The sequence below is a fragment of the Benincasa hispida genome, chromosome 12 (assembly GCF_027475165.1).
Source record: "Benincasa hispida cultivar pf3 chromosome 12, pf3_genome.v1.1, whole genome shotgun sequence".
NCBI classification, from domain to species: domain Eukaryota; kingdom Viridiplantae; phylum Streptophyta; class Magnoliopsida; order Cucurbitales; family Cucurbitaceae; genus Benincasa; species Benincasa hispida.
Genome location: NC_143489.1, coordinates 30,470,527 through 30,494,627, shown reverse-complemented (window position 1 = coordinate 30,494,627; position 24,101 = coordinate 30,470,527). Strand labels below are relative to the sequence as shown.

General features: G+C 34.0%; 1 protein-coding gene across 1 annotated transcript; it reads right to left on the bottom strand.

Moving 5' to 3' along the window:
• Positions 1-2,015: 2,015 nt before the first annotated feature.
• On the bottom strand, positions 2,016-6,115 carry LOC120067331 (Ankyrin repeat family protein). The gene is made up of 3 exons (XM_039018896.2): positions 5,324-6,115; positions 3,465-3,874; positions 2,016-3,219 (listed from the first exon to the last, which is right to left on the bottom strand). The coding sequence occupies exons 1-3, from the start codon at positions 5,634-5,636 to the stop codon at positions 2,347-2,349; spliced, it is 1,596 nt and encodes a 531-aa protein (XP_038874824.1). The 5' UTR covers positions 5,637-6,115; the 3' UTR covers positions 2,016-2,346.
• Between the last annotated feature and the right edge of the window lie 17,986 nt (positions 6,116-24,101).

Here is a 24,101-nt window from a genome sequence, read left to right as displayed (position 1 = left end):
TTTAGGTAGCTTGAATCTAAGAAAACGTAGAAAACTGTATTTGGAGTGCAGTTTTTGGAAGTATGGGTTTAAGAAGACTGTGTTTGAAGTGCAGGTTAGAATGAAGTGGAGATTTATAAATATTTAGTTCGTGAAATATTTTCTTGTATGTAATCACCGGTTAGATTTTAGATTAGTTTAAATTTGTCATCTTAATTATTTTAATATGGTTAAGTTTAAAATAAACTAAAAAAATTAGAAGAATATTTTTTTACAAAATTTTGAAATAGAGATTTGGACTAAAATTATAATTTTATTTAATCTATTATTTTAATAATTTGATATTTTAATCTTATTAGATTTTGAAATAAAATTTCATAGACTTTTGTCACTTTAACTAATTTGAAAATGATAATTTTTTTTTACTATAATATGCCGACTTAAAATTGAATAAACTAGTATTTTAATATTGAATTCAATGATCGAAAAACTATACTTTTTTTCTTTTCAAATTACATTTGTGGAACAAAAAATCATAAATTTCAAGTTTTAGTTTTTATTTGGTTGCTAAGTTACATTTTAAATCTTTACGTTTAGAAAATATTCGAAATCTTTGAGCTAGTTAAATTAACCAATAAAAGAAATTAAAATGTTATTAAATTAAATTAGAGCTTTCAAACATATATAGTTCTACACACATAACCTAAATAAATATAACTATACAATTGCTTGACATGTTTGGAATGACTTAGAAAAAAAAAATATCTTTAAAAAATTCATTTTTAATTAAACACTTTTGATAAAAACTCATTAAAATAAAAAAAACATACATGTATTTCAATTCTTTTTTAAAAGTGTTTTTTTTAATACAAATGTGTCCAATTTGTTATATATTAAGAGTATTTTTATTAATATTTTTCAAGGTTGGTAGGTGACAGTCGTCGAAGGTGGCTAATGAAGCTGGTGGTCGGAATTTTGCTGGTGTGGGGGAAGGGAGGTTATTAGAGGTTGATCAATGGTGGTCGGAGCTGGCTAGTGGCGACTGGAGATTGTCCGACGACGGTCATCAAGGTGGTGACCAGAGTTGTCCAGTGGCGGTCGCTGAGGTGACAACTAGAGTTGGTTGATGACGGTCGCAGGAGGTGACGATCGGAGTTGGTTGGTGGCGGTTGCCAGAAGTGGCAGCCAGAGCTGGTCGGCGGCGGTCGCCGGAGGTGGTGTCGGAGTTGGCCACTGGCATTCGCCGAAGGGTGATGGTCGGAATTGGCCAGTGCCGATCGTCGGAGGGAAGCGGCCGAAGTTGGCTACGGTGGTCACCAAATGTGGTGTCTGGAGGTTGGCTGACGTACTTCCTAGATTAAATTAGAAGAAAAAAAAAGAGGGTGTAATCCGTGGGTTTCAATATTAAACACTATTCAAATCCATGAGAAAAAGATATAAGAAGTCAAGGCTTCTTAATCCATGCTCCAAACAAGGATTGGGCTTAGGATGCCTAACCCATCCAATCCCTACCCTTAAAACAAACACTCCCTAAGGCAATGTCAAAGAATCAAGCATAAACTCACAGAGCAATTTGCAAAACACTACAATAGCATCATTCAAGCATTGATTCTCGATGTAGCACTTGATGAACAAATTTCAAGAAACCATAGTGGGTTTTCGAATCCAGTTGAAGAGGGATCAAGTATATTTGAGATGGTTGATTTTGGGATTTGAAGACACTGAAGGGTGATTTAAGGAGAGCCTTTTTGTGCAAGAAAATGTGAAGTTACTATGCAAAAAATTAAAACCCTCAGATTTTCAGGGTAGCTAACTTCTTTGACAAATACAAGTTATCTCATCATTTTGTTAACATTCTTTTAAACAATTAATAGAATCTTAGTTTTAACAAAATCTCAATTGTAAGGACCAAGGTAGGTAGTTTCTAAAAAATTTAGGGGCCAAAATAGATGTTTTTTAAAGTTTATTAACCAAAATAGAAAAAGATTCAAAGTTGAGGAACAAAAAAAACATTAGGATTTCCTTACTGTACTGAATTTCAGAACAACATTGTTTTATAAATGGGTGAATTGATGTTTTAGTATCAGATTTAAAGAAGAAAGAGACGGAAAATACACAGTTAAAGAGACTTCACTGAACCAAGTGTTCAAACTTCTGCAGCTTTTCTAATAAATATACAGCATATACACTCATATTTACTCTTCCCACTAGAAACCGTGGAAAATTTGACCTCCGTTATTGTACTTGAACTTGCATCGAGTCCTACGGAACATGACGAGGTAGCCCTCCAGATCTACATTACAACATATCTATATACTTATGTGCAAGAAAACCATCATTTCAAGCTCGAAACTGCTGAAAGGTTATCTATAGGGCATAAATCTTCTCAAGGTCGGAGTTGTAATCTTCGTCATCAGAAATGTTAACCGAGTGAGGCCACGAGAAAGACTTACTTCCACTTGCCCGCCTGATTCGTCTTTGAGAGTCACTGCTAAAGATACCAAAATGTTGCCGAAAAACCAAGTAGCACATGCTTGCAAGAGTTGCAACAAGAATCGGAACTCCGACAAGGGTAATGGCAAGAGCCATCCATGTCTCGTGACCTACGACAACATAAGCTATTGATATGAAAGCCCCAGAGGTGCAAGCGCAGGCAGCCCACATTAGCTTGTTTACAACTGATACGACCTGTTTTTGAGCTGTCGTGTCCCATGCTACCAAAGTAATTTGAACCACCACAACAGCTAAAGATATAAACAGAGATGTAGTGTTTAAAAGGCAGAATACTTGGAAACCCATGTGATCAGCTATATTTGCCTTTCCAATGTCTTTTCCATTTTGTATGTACTGACCCGGCAAATTGAAGATGGCCAAGAACGCAATGGATGCAAAAAGAACAGCCACGACCGTGATGGAATTTGTAGTATTCTGAACAGCCTCTCTGTGGAGCTTCTTCAGTTCTTTGACAATGCCAGAAACTCTCCGACGCGTTTTTTCATTTTGGATAAGTTGCGAGTGAACCTCATGCTTTATATCACTGACTGTTCGTTTGAGCTCCATTGCTTCATCAACTTGGCCAACATGCCTTGCATATTTGGCACCAGCTTCAGCTAACGCTTCTTTAATCTCCAGTGAAGATTCACTGTATTGCAGTTTGTCAGCCAAGTCCATAGCAGTTTCGCGTTGACTATTGATTGCATTGACATCAAGCGATGTAAAGCTCAGCAAAAGGCTTACAATCTGTGAAACAACAAACAAGGCATGAATCAGCAATAAAAACAACTAATTGTTTCAGAAGAAGGATTTAATCACTAAAAGGATTCACGAACAATCAACAAATGAATTGTTAATGTAGAACTGGGAAATGCTGAAGCAGTGGATTGGTTCTCATATATGTGCTAGCCAGTTCTATAAACTTAACAACTTATATCTAAAGTAGCGATGTAAATTTTGAGCTACTTTCATTTTTCTAGAATGTATCATACCTCAGATCGACACTTTCTAGTTGCTATATGCAAAGCAGTATTTCCCATCTTGTCTCTTTCATTCAGTATAGATGCATCGATCTGCAATAGCTCCTCGACCGCTGCAGTGCTCTGACCTTTCACAGCCATGTGAAGTGCAGTCTGGGACTTTTTGTCTTTAATCGCAACTATTCCAGGATCATGATCAATAAGTGTTTTAACGATTCGTAAGAGGCCATACCTAGCTACATTATGCAGAGCTGTCTTTCCATTCTTTCTTACAATTCTCATTGTACTAACATCAGCATCTAAGATAGCATTAACTACTTCCAAATGGTCTTGTACAGCAGCTGAATAGAGGGGGCTTGTGTTTGAAGAGTCACATGACCTGCAAAGCTCCGGCCAAATGCCCAAAAGCTCCTTTACAATACCTGAAATAAGGAGAACGTTCAACTCTCAACAACCCTCCAATGGATAATAATTAGATCAAGATGCATTAGTAGAAGGTCAAAATTTTCAACTTTTGATGTATGATAATCATGTTTGCTACTTCAATTATCATATACCATTACAATCTGTGATAATCTCGAACTTTATAGGCCACGCATATTAGAATGACTAAAAGAGATCTACAGCCAATCATTAAAATTTATTTCTTGTTCAAAACATTGCCCGGCATGAACTTGAGTATTATTTTATATAAAGGAAACAAAATTCATAAAACAAACGAAATTTGGAAGATATCCTTGTTTGGAATTGTTTTCAGCTGACACCAGAATTTAAGTTCTGAGAATCTAAGGTAAATATAACATAAACCAGAGATTAATCCACCATCAAGTCATCGCCCAATGTTTACCGTTTTATTTTATTTGAAGGACTTTAATGATCAAGGTCAAACTACGGCCTACAAAAGTATCATGTGCACATCTTCCTAGCAGAAAGGAGCTAAGCCATGAAAAATTGTATCTTCTAACATTAATATATGAATTCTGAAAATTTTGGAGGGCAAATTAGAGGAAAACTTCTAAAATCTTTTGAACATATGAAAAGGTTAGGGTTAGGTGAAATTCAGACTTCTTTTGCCCAGATAATTGTATTAAAAAACCCATGTGAGAAGCAAAAATCCAAATGTCCTAAAAAGGAAAGGAGAAACTATGGCAACTTTAGTTCTGCCACACTTTTCAGAAAAATAGAAGCATCAACCAAAAAGGGTTTAAATTTGTTCCCTGAATGTCCTTATTTCATTTCAACTCCTAAATTTTCAAATATTCTATCTTGCCCTTAAACTTTCCATTACTGTTAATTTTCTATAAATTATTTATACCTAATAATAGATATAGGGATATTTTTATGTTTTGTTCACTGATTTTGTTGAGTAGCAGCAAGTGCTTCAGTTGTCTGAGTTTCTTAATAGATTTAGACTTCTAAAAGATGAGTGAATAGTTTCCACAAAGTTCAGATACTGTCATTGAAAGTTCTAAGTTCTGTAACCAAAGTCGGATTTAACCCACTCAAGAAACTCACTGACTCAGATTTGACTAAAATCAACTAAAGTAGCCATACAAAAGCAGAAATACACGTTTCCTCAATCTGGTAAATGGCTCAAACTTTAAAGTTCCTTCCTCTTTCTTCTTTCCCTCTTTCCCCCACCCCACCCACAAAGGAGAAACCAAGTATGGCTTTCACCACTTCAAACTAAAATTTGAAGAAAAGCGTCCCAGTAACGATCAAGCAATGATTGACACCAGTTACAGCAAATTACAATCTCGCATCATCAGGTCAAGACCCAGAAAGACGAAAAATCAACCAATTGTCCAAACCCCCCAATTGGAAATTAAACAGAGTCAAAGCAAAAAAGTAAAAGAAGTTCAGAGCAGTACCTAGATGGCCACGCTTAGCAGCAACATGAAAAGGGTGCAAATCAGATTTAGACCTAATCTTCAAGATCTGGACAGTGGAAAATTGAAGCAAATAGCTAAAAACATCCTCAAGATTATTGTCAGCAGCCACATACAAAGCCGTCTCCCCAGCATCGTTCTGCATCGCCATCAGATCGGTAATCGAAGAACTCTCAGGCTGTTCATCACCAGCCAGCTTATCCAAAACCTGTTTGACAGCCTCAAGGTCCCCAGATCGGACAACAGAGAAGAACGATTGATGGGTAATGAATCGCAGAGCCTTTGATTCCATCATTGAAACCCTCCTGAATTTCAATCTTTAGAAAAAAAAAACCCGCCAAGAACTCGAAAACTAAATTGGGTTTGAGCGAGTGGATTGGAAGAGAGAAGAAATCCCAATTTGAAGGGGAAGTGATAATTTATGATCATGACTACAGCGACCCATTATGTACAGTAAAGTAGTACAGATGAAAGTGAAAGGGGAGAATGTTTTTGTTTGTTTCTTGGGAATTTCGTCTTCATCGCTTGGAAAATTGATGAGATTATAATATTGGATTATGGTGGAAAAGATAAAGCAAGTCTCCATGTGAGCTGCTGATTTGGTTCATTGAAATTATTAAACCGTGTCGTTCTCTTCTCGCTCTCTCATGCTCAAATTCTTCTTCTTTCTCGCTATCATCTGTTTACTTAAACATGAAGAAAGGATTCTCTTTTAATTTTTGAGAGAAAAAAACCTATATATAGATTTAAGGTTAAATTACGCATTGACTCCCTAGATTTTAAGGAGCTGTGTCTGTTTTTAAACTTTGTAAGAGCTTCCGGTATTACTTTGCTCTTAGTAGTTTAATTCATTTTGCTCTTTGTTCTTTGTGTTCTCAAAATCAATTCTCACCAAGTATATGACATAAAATGGATGTTAGAAAGTAAAATGATTAAAATAGTATTTAAATTCTTTTAGAATAACAAATTTAGTCATTTAGCTTTCGATTTTTTTTAAAAAAATTATAGATCTACTCGTTACACAATTAAAATATTAAAGTTTTTTTTATTATTATTATAAAGTAAGAAGGTTTTATTAGATATAAAATTCAAATTTATATCTCATAAATCAATTAATTTTTTGAAAATTTAAATTTGTTAGGGATCTATTTCGACATGTTGAAAATTTGGACCAAACTGACATAGATAACAAGATTTGAGTTTAAACTTGTAATTTAACCTAGATTTAAATATGGTTTTGAATCTTTTGATCATTTTTTATTCCATGAATATTGTTCTTAGACTTTATTTATTAATTTTCTTCTAATTTTCAAAATTGTAAATTTGTAATTCGTCCTTTTTTTTTAAATTTAAATTAAATTTTTTAATATTATGTGGGAATTCGAACCACATATCTTTTAGTAGCTAAGATATATCTCATACCGACTGAGCTATGGGCGCTTTAGTATTTAAATTAAGTTCCTACAATGAAAATATTATTTTAATTTTAATTTATAAAAACAATCCATTTGAATATGATTTAATTGATTAAGACATTATATCATCGACCAAAACGTTAGGTCACATTTGATAATCATTTTTTTTTTTTTTTTTTTTTTTTGAAAATCAAGCCTATAAGAACCATTTCAACTCATTGGTTCCTACTATGTCGTTGCCTTCATTTTAGGAATATTATCAAAATTCAAGGTAAAATTTAAAAACTCTTGAAAAATTTGTTTTTGTTTGTGTAATTTTGTTAAGAATTCAAATGAATACATAAAAAAAAAATATATTAAAAAATCATGATTAAAAAATTATTAAAAAAATGCATAATTTTTAAAGACCAAAAATAAAAACCAAACCGATACTAGGTAGAATCGGGAATGCAATCACATGTTGGAAGAAAAGTGGTTTCTTAATCATGGTTACCATATTTAGTGGCTATGCATTAGTAGGATAGTCCAACTGGTTAAAAGTAACTCTCTCTAAAAGTATAATTTGCAGATTAAAGACAATTTCATCCCTTTCTTTTTAGTACAACAATTACATAGAAAGAGATCAAACCTTCAACTTTTAATGAATAAAATCATGTCAATTTCCGATGAGTTAAACTTATTTTCACAATTCCATTACTTATTTGTATGATATTAATTACATTATAGAAGAGGTGGTCTAGAATTTGCGTCTCGCTAATTCTATCTATTATTGTATGTGGGTTCGAATCTTTAATATTTTTGGAATCAATATCAATTTATAGTTCTAAACTTTGCAGTTGTATTAGTTAAAACTCTAAACTAATAATTGTATAAATTTGAATTTTAAACTTCTATCAGTGTATCAATTTACATCAACTTCCAAATTTTGTTCGACTAATATCGTGTTAAACTAATGATTTGAGTCAATTAAACTCCAAAATCTTCATAAATCAATCAATTTAGACCTTTCACTACAATTATCTTTGAAAATCATCTATTCATTGATTTTCAAATGTGTGACTAAGAGGCTAAATTGATTCATTTATGATAGTTGAGAGGTTTAATTTATATAATTTTCACATCAGGTTTTTTCAAACAAAATATAATGAAGGGTGAAAATTGATATATTTACAAAAGTAAATTGATGCAACTCCTAAAGTTTAAGGGTATAAATTGACATTTTTCCATATTTTTATCTACTATCGACTTTTCAAAAGATATTAATAATTCCTTAGAATGTTGTATCTGCTGATGCCAAAATTCGACCAAGGAAAAGAGCACCTAACCTCCACGTGACAACAAGAGTAAATTTGTAATTAAGGGAAGAGAAAACCTGCAAAACAAAAAAAAGAGGTTCCAATACCCAAGTCAGTAAGAGAATTAAATGGAGAAGAAGTTATAAGTTTAAGATACCTCATATGGAGACATAAGGGGTGTATTTATAGGAAAAGTTGACCTAGATTGTTCTCTAAGGTTTCAGAATCGCCTTAGGATAATTTGATGACCCATGGGACCAAGAGGCGGGTCTGGTTTTATATTCGACTCGGGTCGACCTTGATCGAGCATTTTTTTTGTGCCATATCTTGAACCCAAAGCGTTCTCTTGAGCCAGGGCATGTGTTATGCATGCCCCATGAGGCATTTGGCAAGGCTTGACCTCGGCCTTGGCCGAGGTCGAGTACGCTAACTTGGGCCTGTTGGAGTTGATGCTCTAAATCTCGTAGGATCCCATAGTTTACAATTTTAATATACAAACATTTTATTCATGTAATAAAATATGTGATGTTTTATTTCAAAATAAATTGTATTAACCACAAACCAATAAACTAACATCTAGGGTTATCTTATAGCTTAAATATATACGTAGAGATATACGAGTGGATCATGTTTAAATGATAATCTAAATGGTCTGTAGTAGATGGATAAGGTTGGATACCTTATCCTGGTGACACTACGAGTATGACCCACTTTGTAGATGTTACAATTATTGTAAAATACTACAAATGATATGATCTTGATCATTCATGTGGAGACATGTGAGCAGAGATATTCTATACAAAAAAGTTTGTATAAGACCGGACCACGAAATACTTAGTCTCATTGTATAACGCTATTCATAATAGAGATTTACATATCATCAGGATGACCATAGGTAACATGACCTGAATCCTGAGTGAATTGTGAACTTTTGCCTATGAGGGTAGTCTTTTGATTTGTATGGGTGAGAGTGGCCAGATCGCCAACTCAATAAGCCTATCATTTTGGGGATTCGTTTGATTGGAGAGCTGGGAACATAGCTACACAAGAAGAAATTCACTCCTTCACCAATTTCAGGGCAAGTAGATAAATTACTCCATTAAGGTCTGATTCCGAGGTTTGAACAATGTGGCGTCACACCATCTCCTAGTCCGATAGGGGTTTAGTCATAACTGGACTATGATTTATTATTCATTAGAGGGATCAGTAGTGCTTAAGGAGTTAGATGTAACTACAGGGACAAAACGGTAATTTTGGTCCGATTGTACTTACGAGCAATTTGTGAAAGGTCATCGTACTGTTAATTGGTTATATCACAATGGACATAGAAATATATCTATAGTGCGAAGAGTGCAGTTGTCGGTCTTTAGTGGAATGCCCGACAGTTAACGAATGGTGAATAATCTAATTAAAAAGTTTAATTAATTATTCATGAACCTGTAACTTGAAGTTTCTACGATATGTGAGGTCCGTTGAATTTAACCAATCAAAGCGTTTAATTAATTATTCATGTACCGTTGAAGCTTCAAGCTACAGGTCCATGAGGTCCTTTCGGTAGCTCAACGGGAATTAATGGAAATCAGTTTTTGTATTAATTTGAATTGTTCAAATTAATTGAGAGAATTAATTACATATGATATAATTAATTTAATTTTAATTATATGTGATATACTTACTATAATGTATTTGATACATTATATATTAAGTATTTATGAGAGGAAATAAATATTTGAACTAATTATATGAATTGGATTCATATAGTTGAATTTAATATAAATGTGATTTATATTAAAAGCTATTAGTGAGAGAAAAGAAACTATAGGTTATACTGTATATGATACGATATTAAAACTATAGGTTATATATTATATTTGATATAATGTATAGTTTAATATATATTATATGATAAGGTAGTTATCATATTAATATATATTAAATTATTGAATTAAATAAATAAATTAATTTTATTTAATTATTTTTTAATTAATCTTTTAAATTAAATAATGGGAGGGAGTTGTAGCTCCCTCCCCCTCTTTTTTTTTTTTATTTTACGTGAGTGGGAATCAGTTTTTAAAAATAACTTCATCTTCTTCCTGAAAAACTGACAGTAGAGTTCTCTGTGTTTTCTGTGTTTTTTTAGAAGAAATTAATCCCCATTGTTTCTCCTCTTTTTTCTCAATCAATCCATCCCTCTCAATCCAAAATCACTAGAGCACCACACACTATTGGATTCTCATCCCAGATATACCAAAGTCTCTTTCTTGGTAGTGCTCATTTGGAGTTGTACGTGATTTGCATAGAGAAAAGGAATTACGTAAAAAATGGTTCTTTAAAGATAAGATTTTTGAAATCCTTCTTATTTCTCTCTTCTTGTATTAGAAGCATTCTATATTCTGAATTAAATGCATGATCTGAATATTTTTCTTTGTAAAATTATTCTTTTGCAAATTTGAAAAATTGGGAGGTTTGACTATTTATTATGAGTTAAATATTCTAGGCTCGACTTGGGAGTACAATGTCTTCTATCTTGTGTTGTTTCCATGAACCTACCAGGTTAAGCTTCTCATCAATGTTTGTATGAGATACCCGTAGATTGACCAATCAATCTTATAAGGTTGATATTGGATACTTCTTTAAATCTTGTCAGAAAGATGAAAATCGATTTCTTTAAGATTTGTGGACTATCTCGAGAAAGATGAGAATCAATTCTTAAGAGGTGAGAAGGCAGTCTTATCAGAGAGATGAAAATCGATTTATTTAAGATTTGTGCATCTTCTTGAAAAAAAATGAAAATCGATTTCTGAGAGGTGATGTGGTATTCTTGTTGGAAAGATGAAAATCAATTTCTTTAAGATTTGTACACCGTCTCGAGAAAGATGAAAATAGATTCCTGAGAGGTGGGGTGATGATCTTGTTGGAAAGATGAAAATCAATTTCTTTAAGATTTGTGCACCGTCTCGAAAAAGATGAAAATTGATTTCTGAGAGGTGAATTGACTTCTCATATAGCTTTTTATGCCTTTTATGGGTGCATATAACGATCAAACAATAGTGGAATTCATTGAGCACATATTACCTGAAGGAGAAATTTCGCTGCGGTCAACTTCGGTCTCGACCATCTTGTGGTTAGCCTCGGACCTGTCCATCTCAGATCTAACGTTTATTGTTTCTTCCTGTTATTATTTTCTGGGTAACACTGATCTTAATAGCCCCTAGTTTTTTGTCAAGCTTAAGATTATCTCAAAGAACTCAGTTCAATGTCTGTTCAATGATTTGTTATTCTTTGTCAAGGATGAGCTTTAAGATTGTAACCGAAACATCTGAATGCATGATGCATGTGTAACTTCTAAAAGAGGATGATCAATCTTTTCCTCGGACTCAACATCTTAGGCTCAACCTTGGCCATCTAGTGTACGACCTCAGGTGAGTTCGGCTTTAGCTACTCATATATTGGTCGAGTAGCTTGCTGTTACTTCAATTTATCAATCTTTGGATGACTTTGGCTTTAGCTTATTTTTCTTAGAAGCCTCTAGCTTTTTGTCAGATTTGAAGTCGCCTTATGAAATTAATTTGATGCTTTCCTTAGAGATCTTGTTCAATAGGGAAGCATACTCCCTATAACGCTTGCTTTTGGTTTGATAGGGAAGCATATCCCCTGTAATTTCCATTTTTTGTTTGATAGGGAAGCATATCCCTTATAAATCTGCTTTTTGTTTAATAGAGAAGCATGTCCCCTGTGTAGCCTTCTACCCAAGAAATAATTTACTTAAAGAAAATGTTTGATTGAGTATGAAGTTTTAATATCTTGAAGAAAACAATCCTCCTAAGATGAAGTTGGTCTGAAGCTTGGTTGGTCGGCTCGGCCTCGGCCTCGACCGAAGCTGGTCAACTTTGGGTGGTAGGTTTTTTTTTTCGATCAAGCTTCACATGTTTGTCTTTTGGTTGTCCCTTTATCTTTGAAGGTTTTAATTGATTTTTGGTTTCTGGTGATGTTCCTTGGCTACAACCTCAACCTTGGATTATCTCTAGAACTCAACTTTCCATTAGTAAGGTTGAGTCTCAGTCTCAGCCTTGAACATTTAGGGTTCTCACAACCTTCTAGACGTTAGGATGAGGCTAGTAGAGATCTTTGACCCAGATGTGCTTAAGGTCGACCTCGGCCTTTGCTACTTTCCATAGTGCATATGGTGTATTTGGACGCATATGGATGATGAAAAATATTTTATCTTGATGCACTTAGGGTCAGTCTCGGTCTATCTTTTATGAAATTCTGATCACAAATTCACATTTCATTAACAATTTTGAACTAAACCTCGATCTTGGCTCTTTGCTTCAACTTGTTCTCCTTGGCCTCGGCCTCTACTCTTCACTCTAACTTGGTATCCTTGGCCTTATAATTGGTTGTCTCGGCCTTTACTCTTTGCTTCAACTTAGTCTCCTTGACTTCGACCTTGGTAGTCTCGGCCTTTTCCCTTCGCTTCAGCTTAATCTCCTTGGCATCGACCTCGACTAAGGTCATCTTGGCTTCGAGTCGAACTCCTCGACACAATTTGCACTACTAATTTTGGTCCATTGGTCCTGCTATCGTGTCCCTTCCATTGGTCCTGCTATTGTCTCCCTTACTCATGCTTTGTTGATGCCAAGTTTTGGCCAAGGGAAAACGCACCTGATCTTCATATGACAACAATGGTAAATTTATAATTCAGGGAGGAAAGAACCTACAAAATAAAGAAAAAGGGCTATGATACCTAAGCCAGTAAGAGAACTATATAAGGGAGAAGAATTCAGAAGTTTAAGATACCTCATATGGAGACATAAAGGATGTATTTATAGGGAAAGTTGACTTAAGTTATTCTCTAGGGTTTCAGAATCGCCTATAATTTGATGACCTATCGAGCCAAGAGGCTGGTCTTTTTTTATGTTCTACTCGGGTCGGCCTTGATCGAGAATCTTGTTTGGGCCATATCTCAGGCCCAAAGCATTCTCTCGAGCCGGGACATGCGTAATGCATACTCCATTAGGTATTTAGCAAGGCTCAGCCTCAACCTTGGCCAAGGCCGAGCATGCTGGCTTAGGCCAGGTCCAAGTCAGCTCTCTTTTTCTTGGCCCATCTTGGTCTTCAAGTTTTCACTTTTGGCTCATATGGTGCATCTTTTTGAGACCTTTGTTGTTCCTAAATACCAACTATACTCTTTGGTCTAAGGTTACTCATAACATTATCTTTTTTAATATTTCTTTTCAATACTCTTAAAAGTTCCTCTATGTGTGATGCATTATAATTAAAAAAAGAAGACATATAATATAAATAAATCCAACTATATTTCCACTCATTTCCTAGGAACTACTATAGAGTTTATCGAAAATGGTAGGGAGTAAAAGTTTAAAGTGTTAAAAACTATGAATCAAAATAAATAGTGGTTAATATTTTACGGTTAAATTTAGTTTTAAAATCTTTAATTTTGTATCTAATGGATCACAAAAATTTTTGAAAAAATGTGTAATAGTTATTTAAACTTTTATTTTTTCTACTACGTCATTAAAATTATTAAAGTTTGTTTTTTTAAAAAAAGTTATTAAAGTTGCTTAATGTTGAGAATGACCAAAATTCTACATTGGTTAGATGAAGGGAAAATCATGGGTATATAAAGCAAGACAACTATCTCCATTGGTATGAGATTTTTTGGGGTAATTTCCAGTGAACAATATCATACCATTGTATAGATTGGAGAGTCGTTGTCCTTACCACTTAATTCATGAATCTCTATTAAACATAAAACAAGACATATTAAATTTTTAAAACTTTTGAATATGTCAATTGCCTATTAGCTACAAAAGTTAAAAGCTCTCAAAGGGAGAAATGTAATCATAAATAGTTGACTTATTTTCTTCTTTTTCTCCTCCTTTTTTCCCCTTTTTATCTCACCCCACTAGTGATTGAAAATTGTATTTTGTCTTGTGTTAATGCGAAATGTGCCAAAAAAAAAAACATACACACACATATCGTTTTGTGTTAGGGAGGAGAAAAAGGAAAAGTTTGCATAAGCCAAAACCTTTTCCAACATATAGTACCGAACTTGTCGAGAGAATCAATCAATCTAATTGCATTCGACATACTTCATTAATCATAGGTGGTGTTTTTTCAACATGTTTTCCATCAAATGTTTTCTTTTTGTTGGTTCATCAATCTATTAATACCACATTTCCATTCTTTTTAAATAAAATCAAATAAAGATGAGTCAAAAATAGTAAACTTACGCTAACATGAATATAGCTCAATTGACATAAAATATGTATTTTTAAATAACTTGTACTATGAAGTATTCTCTCAGGAGCTTTGTGAAAAAATGACTCAAGTGATGAGAGATAACCCATTTCCAAAAAAAGATTTACACGGGTTAGAACTAGATCATAGATCATGATTAAGAATCCTACAACTGCAAATTTTGATCTTCACGGATAACTTTGTTGTCTAGAGACTCTTTCACATATTAGATAACTATTTTTTCACCAAATGAGAATCCACGTGGTCTAACGTCAAACTCAATTTCAATCTTATGAGCACTTTTCACACAGAAGAAATTTTCGTGTTCCATCCTCTTGATAGTGATAAGATAAGATATGTCTCATCTTCTAGGAAGGTACCTTAACCTTAATCTCATTCGAGCTCACACTTCAAGTTAGCAAAATTTTGTTATATGGGAGAGACTCATAAATCATAAATATAGAAGGCATTGATTCTCTAATTTGAAATTAAATGTTGCGTTCATACAAATTTAATTAAATATAGAAAGGTATAACCTAAAGATGAATTATACAAAATTTAAGCATTCATAATCCATTAAAGATAAATAATAATAATAATAAGAAGAAGAAGATTAGTAGAAAAGAATAATTCAAAACAAATGCATGAGCATATCTTAATTTGAAAATATCAATTCCTTTCATTTAAGTCCAAACTGAAATCTTTCCTCCTGTACATTTGTTATATTATTTCATGAGTATAAATATTAGATATATGAAATTTAAATATAGAGGTGATAATTGATGTTTGTATTTTTTTTTAGATATGTATGATAATTTATGTCTAGAGTTAGATGCCTATTTGTTTTACCAATATTTAAATATATACTAAATAGATTAATTATATCTAAAATAATGAAACAACATTATAACTTTTCATGTTTTTTATAAATTTAAAATTTATATTCTTAATATAATACATTAAATTAATTATAGTTAATAGGCTATTGACATATTCAAAATTTTAATTAATTAATTTATAGTTAACTATTAACTTTTAGTTAATTAAAAATGTGAGTTGTAGGAGATTAAAAAGATTTAATTGTTAAAATAGGGACCTTAAAACATTGAAAAAAAAATGTAGGAACTTTTGAAACAACTTGCAAAAATAGAGTAAAAATTTATCAAAGGGCGTTTGACGCACGATAAAAGTAGAGAGTTGAGTTGAGTCGAGTCAGTAATTATTATCTGCAGAGTTAAATTATCTAGAGAGTTACATTGTCTGTGTTTGGTGTGCAGAGCTGAGTTGAGTTGGTAATTATTGTCTGTGTTTGGATGCAAAGTTGAGTTGAGTTGGGGTCTGATACTATTTTTGTAAATGAAATTGATTTTTTCCTTTTTTTTTTTTTTTTTTTTTTTTGCTATTGTTGATTTTAATTTTCAACTATACATATATTTTTCTAACTTTTCTAAGATAAAAACAAAAAAACTTCTAATTATTTTCCATTCTCAAAACATAACAAATTCTCTACAACTGAAAGGATTATTTAACATAATTTTAAATTCTACTATTTCATTATAATTATATAATATTTGAAAACATCAAGGAATATGTTGCTTAAAATATATCGTTGAACTTTTGTTTAGTGAAACAATAATAGGACATCATATGTAATATTTTTTAGATCTAAGAAAAAAGAAGAAATTGAAGAAGAATAATTAGATCTAAAAGAATGACCATAGAAAAAAATAAAAAAAGAGAAAGGAGGAGTTGAGAAAGGAAAGGAAAAAAAAACCCATACGAATCAGATAGAGAAAGAAGGGAGAAAATGAAAGATGAACCAGACGACGAGAGAGAAGATGAGAGAAGGGGAGTAAATGTGAAGAGAGCATGAGAGAGAGTAACGACAAAGTAATTGAGGGAGTTGGGAGAGTAATGAAAACGCATGGAAAACGGGTGAGAGTGAGAGTGATAAAATGGTGGGTAATTAAACCCACCTTTTTATTTTTATCGGTGGTCGTCAAAGTTGGGGCACACAAAGGTGGTAGGCGGAGTACGTCACCGAAGTTAGCGAAGGTAGTTTTTGGAGTTAGTCGCTAGAGTTGTCGGTGGTTGGTGGAACCCGAAGTTCTTCGTCGAAGTTGGTCGTGCAAATGTGGAAGTCAGAGTTTTTCTGTACCAAGGTGGTTGTCGGAATTGGTTGCCAGAGTGTCGTCGGAGGTGGTTGCCGGTGCTTGGAGTTGGTCATCAGAGTTAGACACCAAAGGTAGTCATTGGAGTATGTCGCTAGAGTGTGGTAGTGGTAATTGCCAATGAAGACCGATGAGCGGAACTATTAAAAACATTGGAGGGAGAGAGAATTGGGGAGAGTTGGGGTGAGTTGGTAAAATAACTAACTCAATCCCACCAATATTTAAAGTTGGTTGTCAAACATTGAGTTGGTAAAAAATACTAGCTCAACCTAACTCTTCTTGGTTGTTAAACACCCCCTTATTGAAAAAAGAGGCAAGCACTGAATCAACTTTTTTAAATAAATTAAAAAAATATTAATTTACACCGCTAAACTTTGAAACTTGTGTCAATTGTTAAACTCTAAGTTAATATGATTGTAATTTAGTGTTAAATGTGTTTTATTATAACACGTATAGTTAAAGTACAAGCTATATATGTGGTTTAGTATTTTATCACATTGGGTTATTTATTAGTTTGGGCTCTTTTATGTGATCTATTTAATTAAGATCCTAGATTCCTAATTGAGTATGAACTTAATGGGTAAAAGCACATTCCTAATTAATTATGGTTTAATGGGAACCCTAATTGAATTAGTATATAAAGTGAAGGAACCCTGTGAAAGGACTATAAGCGGAAGCGGATTGTCCCATTTTTTTTTTCAAATTTTACAGAACGTAAAATTTTACAAAGACAGAAACAAAAATATGCATTTAACAGAAATTATAACATGCCTTTAACAAAATTACATAAAAACAAATAGGGTTCAAAACTTTACCTTTGAAGAACGATTCTTCAATTGAAAAACCCTCGAACTGAAGAACACCACCACAATGGTTTCTGCGATATTCTCTGGGATGAGAACCCATGAAGAGTGGGGGCTCTGGCTATTTTGGATTCAGAGAAAGTAATGATTGATTGAGAAAATCTAGAGGAAGAATGAAGGAGATTATCACAGAACCTTTCTACGTTTCAGGAAAACCTTTGTATTTAGTTTTCACAAAAATTGAAGAGATTAAGGGATTCCCCCACTCTTACATCTGATCTCACATTTGAGAGAGTAAAAGGTGGGGAGGGAGTTCCCTCCCATAATTAGTTTTTTTTATTAAAATAAAATTAATAAAATTAATTTTAATAAAAAACTTTAATATATATATAAATGATAACTACTTTATCATATAATATATATTAAACTATATGTTATATCAAATATAACACATAACCTATAGTTTGATATTGTATCCCATACAATATAACCTATAATTTAATTCTCTCAACGACGATATTTAATATAAATCTCAATTATATTAAATTTAATTATGAATCCAATTCACATAATTAATATTTGAATCATATTCAAATATGTAATTTCTCTCAAATAAATAGTTAATATTATAATGCATCAAATACGTTGTACTAATTATATCATATATAATTAAAATTTAATTAATTATGTCATATATTATTAATTTCCTCAATTAATTTGAACATTTAAAATTAATCCAAAAACTGATTCTCATTAAATCCCGTGGAGCTACCGAGGGGACTTTATGGATCTGTAGCTTGAAGCTCCAATGATACGTGAATAATTAATTAAATTTTTTAATTAATTTATTCACTATCCGTTAATTGTCTGGTACTCCATTAAAGACCGACAACTGCACTCTTCGCACTATAGATATATTTCAATGTCCATTGGATATAACCAATCAACAGTGCAATGACCTTTCACAAATTGCTTGTAACTTGTAAGTACAACTGGGCCAAAATTACTGTTTTGCCTCTATAGTTATATCTAACTCCTTAAGTACCATCGATCCTTCTAATGAACAATAAATCATAGTCTAACTATGACCAAACCCCTCCTGGGCCAGGAGAGGGTGTGGTGCCACATTGTTCAAGCCCTAAAATTAGCCTTTAAGGGAACAATTTATCTACTTGCCCCAACATTAGGGAAGGAGTACATTCCTTCTTGTGTGGCTCTGTTCCCAGCTCCCTAATCAAACAAATAACCAAAGTGGTAAGCTTGTTGAGTCGGCGATCTGGCCACTCTCACCCATACAAATCAAAGCACCACCTTCATAGGCAGGAGTTCACAACTCATTCAAGATTCAGGTCATGTTACCTATGGTCATCCCTGGTGAAATGTAAATCTACATTATGAACAGCGTTATATGATGAGACTAAACATTTCTTCACATGAATGATCAGAATCAAATCATTTGTAGCACTTTACTACAATTGTAATATCTACAAAGCGGCCATACTCGTAGTGTCACTAGGATAATGTATCCAGCCTTATCTATTTACTACAGGCCATTTAGGCTATCACTTAAACATGATCCACCCATATGTCTCTACATACATGTTTAAGCTACAAGATAACCTTGGATGTTAGTTTATTGGTTTTTGGTTAATGCAACTAATTTTAAAATAAAATATCATATATTTATTACATAAATAAAATGTTTGTACAATACAATTACAAACTATAGGACCCTATGAGATTTAGCAATAATCTCCCACTTGACCTAAAGCTAGTGGGGTGTACAATGTAAAAGTCAAACTAAAATACAAAGTACACAAAACAATAAATCAGGGCATAACATGCACCCAGTACAAATCTCCCACTTGGCTTAATCTAAACATGGCCTGTCCCATAGACCCATATTCTGCAAGTGACCTTCAAACACCTTAGCCATGAGGGCCTTTGAAAATGAATCAGCAACATTGTGCTCCGAAGCTATCTGCGTGACGATCACGTCCCCTCAATCCATAATCACGCTTGTGACTCCTAGGCTCTCAGGAATTAGCCACAACACCACTATTATTACAATAAAGTGTGATGGGCTTGGACATTTCTGGAACGACTTCTAAATCAGTCAAGAATTTTCTGAGCCACAGCTTCCTTAGCAGCTTCACAAGCTGCTATATACTCAGCCTCCATGGGGGAGTCAGCGATGCACCCTTGTTTGGTGCTTTTCCTGACTACTGCTCCTTCGTTAAAAGTGAACACCGATCTTTGTAGATTTCCTAGAATTCTTATCAGTCTAAAAATCAGAATCTGTGTATCCTGTAAGGATCAGATCCTTAGGACCATATATGAGCATGTAGCCCCTCGTTTTCTTAGATACTTGAGGATAATCTTAACGGCGATCTAGTGATCATATCTTGGATTAAACTGATATCTACTGGCTATCCTCATTGCATAGAAAATGTCAGGTTGAGTACATAACATCGCATACATTAGGCTGCCAACAATCGATGCATAGGAGATTTGTCTCATTTCCTTAACCTATTGAGATGTGTTTGGACACTGTTCCTTAAAAAATATTACTGCATGCCTGAAAGGTAGTAAGACTCTCTTGGAGTTCTGCATCAAATACTTAACAAGCATCTTGTCAATGTATGATGCTTGAGACAAAGCTAGCGTTTTGTTCATTTGATCTTTAAAGATCTGAATTCCTAGAACAAACTAAGCATCTCCCAAATCTTTCGTTTGGAATTGGGTCGCTAGCCATTTTTTAACTTTAGTTAGTAGACCTAGGATATCGTCTACATATAACACTAGGAAAACTACTGAATTGTTGATGATCCTCGTTTATACACAAGGCTCATCAACATTTTGATCAAAGCCATAAGATTTGATCGCAGTATCAAATCTTATGTTCCACGATTGAGAAGCTTGCTTTAGTCCATAAATGGACCGATTAAGCCTACAAACCTTTTGCTCTTGACCTTAGGTTATGAATCCCTCGAGCTGCTCCATATAAACATTCTTCTCAAGATTGCCATTCAGAAAGGTAGTCTTGACATCCATTTTCCATATCTCATAGTCATAATATGAGGTAATGGACAGGAGGATCCTATAGACTTAAGCATGAAAACTGGTGAGAAAGTCTCCTCATAGTCAACTCCCTCAACTTGAGTATAACCCTTTGCCACTAGTCTAGCCTTGAAGGTTTGCACCTTCCTATTAGCACCCAATTTTTTCTTGTACATCCATTTGCAACCTATAGGTTAATCCCATCAGGTAGATCTACAAAACCCCAAACTGAATTGAAGTACATCGACTTCATTTCGAGATCCATAGCTTTGATCCACTCACCTTTGTCAACATCCTTCATTGCCTTCTTATAAGATAATGGATCCTCAATATCTTCATCAACTACCATAGCTAGGATTATTGTTAAACCCATATAACAAATAAGTGGGTTCGCAACCCTCCCACTGCGTCGAGGCTCCCTCAACACTTGAGATGGATTTGACCTATTAATTGATCCAACTTCAAAAACTCTTGTTGAGGTGTTAGGTTCTATACCATTCTTGTTGAAGGTTTAGTAGATTCCTTGGAAAGTTCATTCAACACAACCTTATTGCGGGGCTTGTGCTCCCTTATGTTGCCTTCTTCCAAAAAAGTAGTGTTTGTCGATACAAACACTTTATTTTTCTTAGAGTTGAAGAAGTAACCATTTCTCGTTCCTTTGTGGTAGCCTATAAACAGGCACAATTTTGAATGAGGTTCCGGTTTCTTAGGATTTGCATCAAGCACCTGTGTTGGTGTCACACCCCCTCCCAGACTACCCTCTTAATCTGGAAGAGGATATGATGGTGGTAGTTACTAGCCCTATTGCCAGCATTCTCCACCTTAGCCTTTTAACCTAAATACCAACCTGTTAAACAGTAATAATGTACGCATACAACATGCCTTCTTAAGGTTCTACATAAGATTATATAAACACATGTAAACAGCCATGACGTAACATCTACAGGAAAATATTTACAGTTGAGCCCAAACATCACTAACAAAGCCCTAGTCTCTCACAAAACATGTGTACATAAACATACCATCAACCTAAGTTCTTCTTAACAAGCCGGGCCTTTCAGTGGCAATCAGCAGCAGGATCAACCTTGAGGAATCTGACCGCTACCTGGAAAAGAAAAACATAGAAAATCTGTGAGCTAATAGCCCAGTGTGTGACTATAGAATCATATTACACCATGCATTATATCACTATAAACAAGTAAATATGCCGATGAGCATCTTAAACAACTTCCTCTAAACATAACCATTGATAACCATTCTTAGACATCATTAAACAACATTATTCCTTAGTTGAGAACGAGCCTACATCGCTCTAGCTCCCAACGTCTGTTACAGGCCAAGAGACCCATACTTCGGCCTCCCTTTGGTGGTATATGGCCTAGAAGACCCATACTTCGGCCTCTCATTTAGAACTACCTACGTGCACGTGGAGTTTTCTAAGTACCGTCAATACCTTAGGTACTATTACCTAGATACCTCCTCTGTGTCCTTCAGTACCAGGTTATTTCCTAGCATCAAATTAAGTTCCATTGCATGCCATTTACATAAGGACTCATTCTATCATAGCCTTCCTCCAGAACGCATGCTTCAATATTAAAAACTTTAACTTTTGTAATAAATTCACAACATACCTTGGCCTGCGTTAAAACATATACAAGCTGGAGAAGATACGCTAAGCTATTCATTAGACATTTGTTGCTTGAGGAAGTATAAATTCATCATCAACATCACCATAATTTACATGGTCTTATATGCATAAGTATTGAAAGCATTAAGTTCATTTAGTCACTCATAGCTCGTCGGGGCTCTTAATGGTTTATACTCCTCTCCTAGCACTTCTTGTCCTGAAAGGACATAATTCCCGGTTAAATTCCTTAGAATTCTCAGCAAAAAAATCTTAGATAGTTCGTTTACTAATGAAACTTTCATAAACAAAATCAACATTACTAGCGAGATAACCATCATGAGCGAGATCCTCATGAGCGAGATCAAACATTTCACTAGCAAAACTTCAACCTAATGAGACTTACCACCTCTAGCTAGATTTGCTTCCTCACCAATGAGATTCAGCCCAAAGTTCCAGCGACATTTCCTTCTTGAGCGAGATTTAGCACAAAAATCAACGAGATTATCATCCTGAGCAAGATCCTCATCCTCCTTATCTCGCTCTCGCTCTCTACAGTGAGCTGTTTGCTTGATCTTCCCAAGCAGCTGCCTGCTTACACACGAATTTTCTATTTCAATTTAAAAAATTCATAACTCAAAATCCAGAACTCATTTCAAGAAACTTTCTTCTACAAACTTATTTAAAATTGAGTTACTTTCTTACCTTAAAATATCAACCGAAAATTCCTTGTAGTTTGGCCTGGAGCTTCTAATATTCACCTCGGGCCCTGATTAATCCGAAAATTCTCCCCTTCTGCAAATTCTTCACTTTTTATTCTTCTCCTCCTGAAATCTTTCTCTGGCAAGACAACCTCAAAAACTAGATTCTCCCAACTTTCAAATGGTACCAATTTCACTTAATTTGCTCATGCCATTTGCCAAAACCAAACTTTTGAAGTTCTACTTCCTTTTATTCTTCCTGCCGCCTCCCAAGTTCAATTATTAAACCGCCACATCACCCAACACTTAATGCTTCTAGCCAAAACCAATTAGTGAGCTCTCTCATTTAATGTGTTTTTCCTTCCCTTCCTCCATAACTCCTGTAAATAAACATGGATTTCCACTTATCAAATATTTAATATAACATTCCTTTTGTTAAACATGCTTATCTAGGAAACTTAGAGTTTGGGGTTTATAGTTGGGCAACCTAAAATTCTGAAATGACGTAAGCTAGCTTTACGACCATTCCATAATTTCAAAGGTGTTCTGGTGACACTTTTGGATGGAACATAGTTCAAAATATATGTTGTAGTCTGCACTGCAAAACCCCAAAACGAATCAGGGAAGGAAGCATAACTCATCATGGTCTGAACCATGTCCAACAGGGTTCAATTTTTCCTTTCTTATACACCATTTTGTTGAGGTGTACCAAGTGCTGAGAGTTGGGATACAATTCTATGCTCTATCAAATAGTTCTGGAATGTTAGATCCAAAAACTCTCCACCTCGATCAGAACGAAATGTCTTAATCATTCTATTTAATGCATTTTCAACTTCAGACTTGAATTCTTTGAACTTTTCAAAAGATCAAAACTTATGTTGCATTAAATAAACATACCCATATCTTGAACTAATCATCAGTAAAGGTGATGAAATATTCAAAACCTCCCACTGCTTTGACATTCATCGTACCACAGAGGTCTGAATGTAACAACTCTAGAGGTTCTTTGGCCCTGTAACTTTTTCCAGTAAAAGGTCTTTTAGTAATTTTGCCTTCAAGGCATAACTCACACATAGGTAAAGAATTTTCTTCTAACTCGCTTAGAAGTCCATTCTTCACCAACCTCTCAATCCTATTAAGATTGATATGTCCTAATCTCATGTGCCAAAGTTGGTCATTTTCTTTAGGAGAAATTTTAAGTCTTTTATGTTGAGTTACCGCAGTTTTACACATTTTAATGTTATGGAGGGATTTAGTTGCTAATGGCCTTAGCACATATAAATTATTTTTCAGTTCAGCTGAACAAATATTGACACCATTCTTTGAAATAAACATATTATTTACAAAGAAATTTATACAATATGATTGTTCAAGTAAACATTTTACAGAAATTAAGTTTCTCTTCAAACCAGGAACTACATATATATTTT

Bases quoted from the DNA above. Each gene is read 5' to 3' on its own strand.
- LOC120067331 (XM_039018896.2), bottom strand. From the start codon at position 5,636: ATGATGGAATCAAAGGCTCTGCGATTCATTACCCATCAATCGTTCTTC. The intron at 3,875-5,323 runs GTACTGCTCTGA...TCCTTATTTCAG, and splicing joins TGCTAAGCGTGGCCATCTAG to GTATTGTAAAGGAGCTTTTG. The intron at 3,220-3,464 runs GTATGATACATT...GTTGTTTCACAG, and splicing joins CTAGAAAGTGTCGATCTGAG to ATTGTAAGCCTTTTGCTGAG.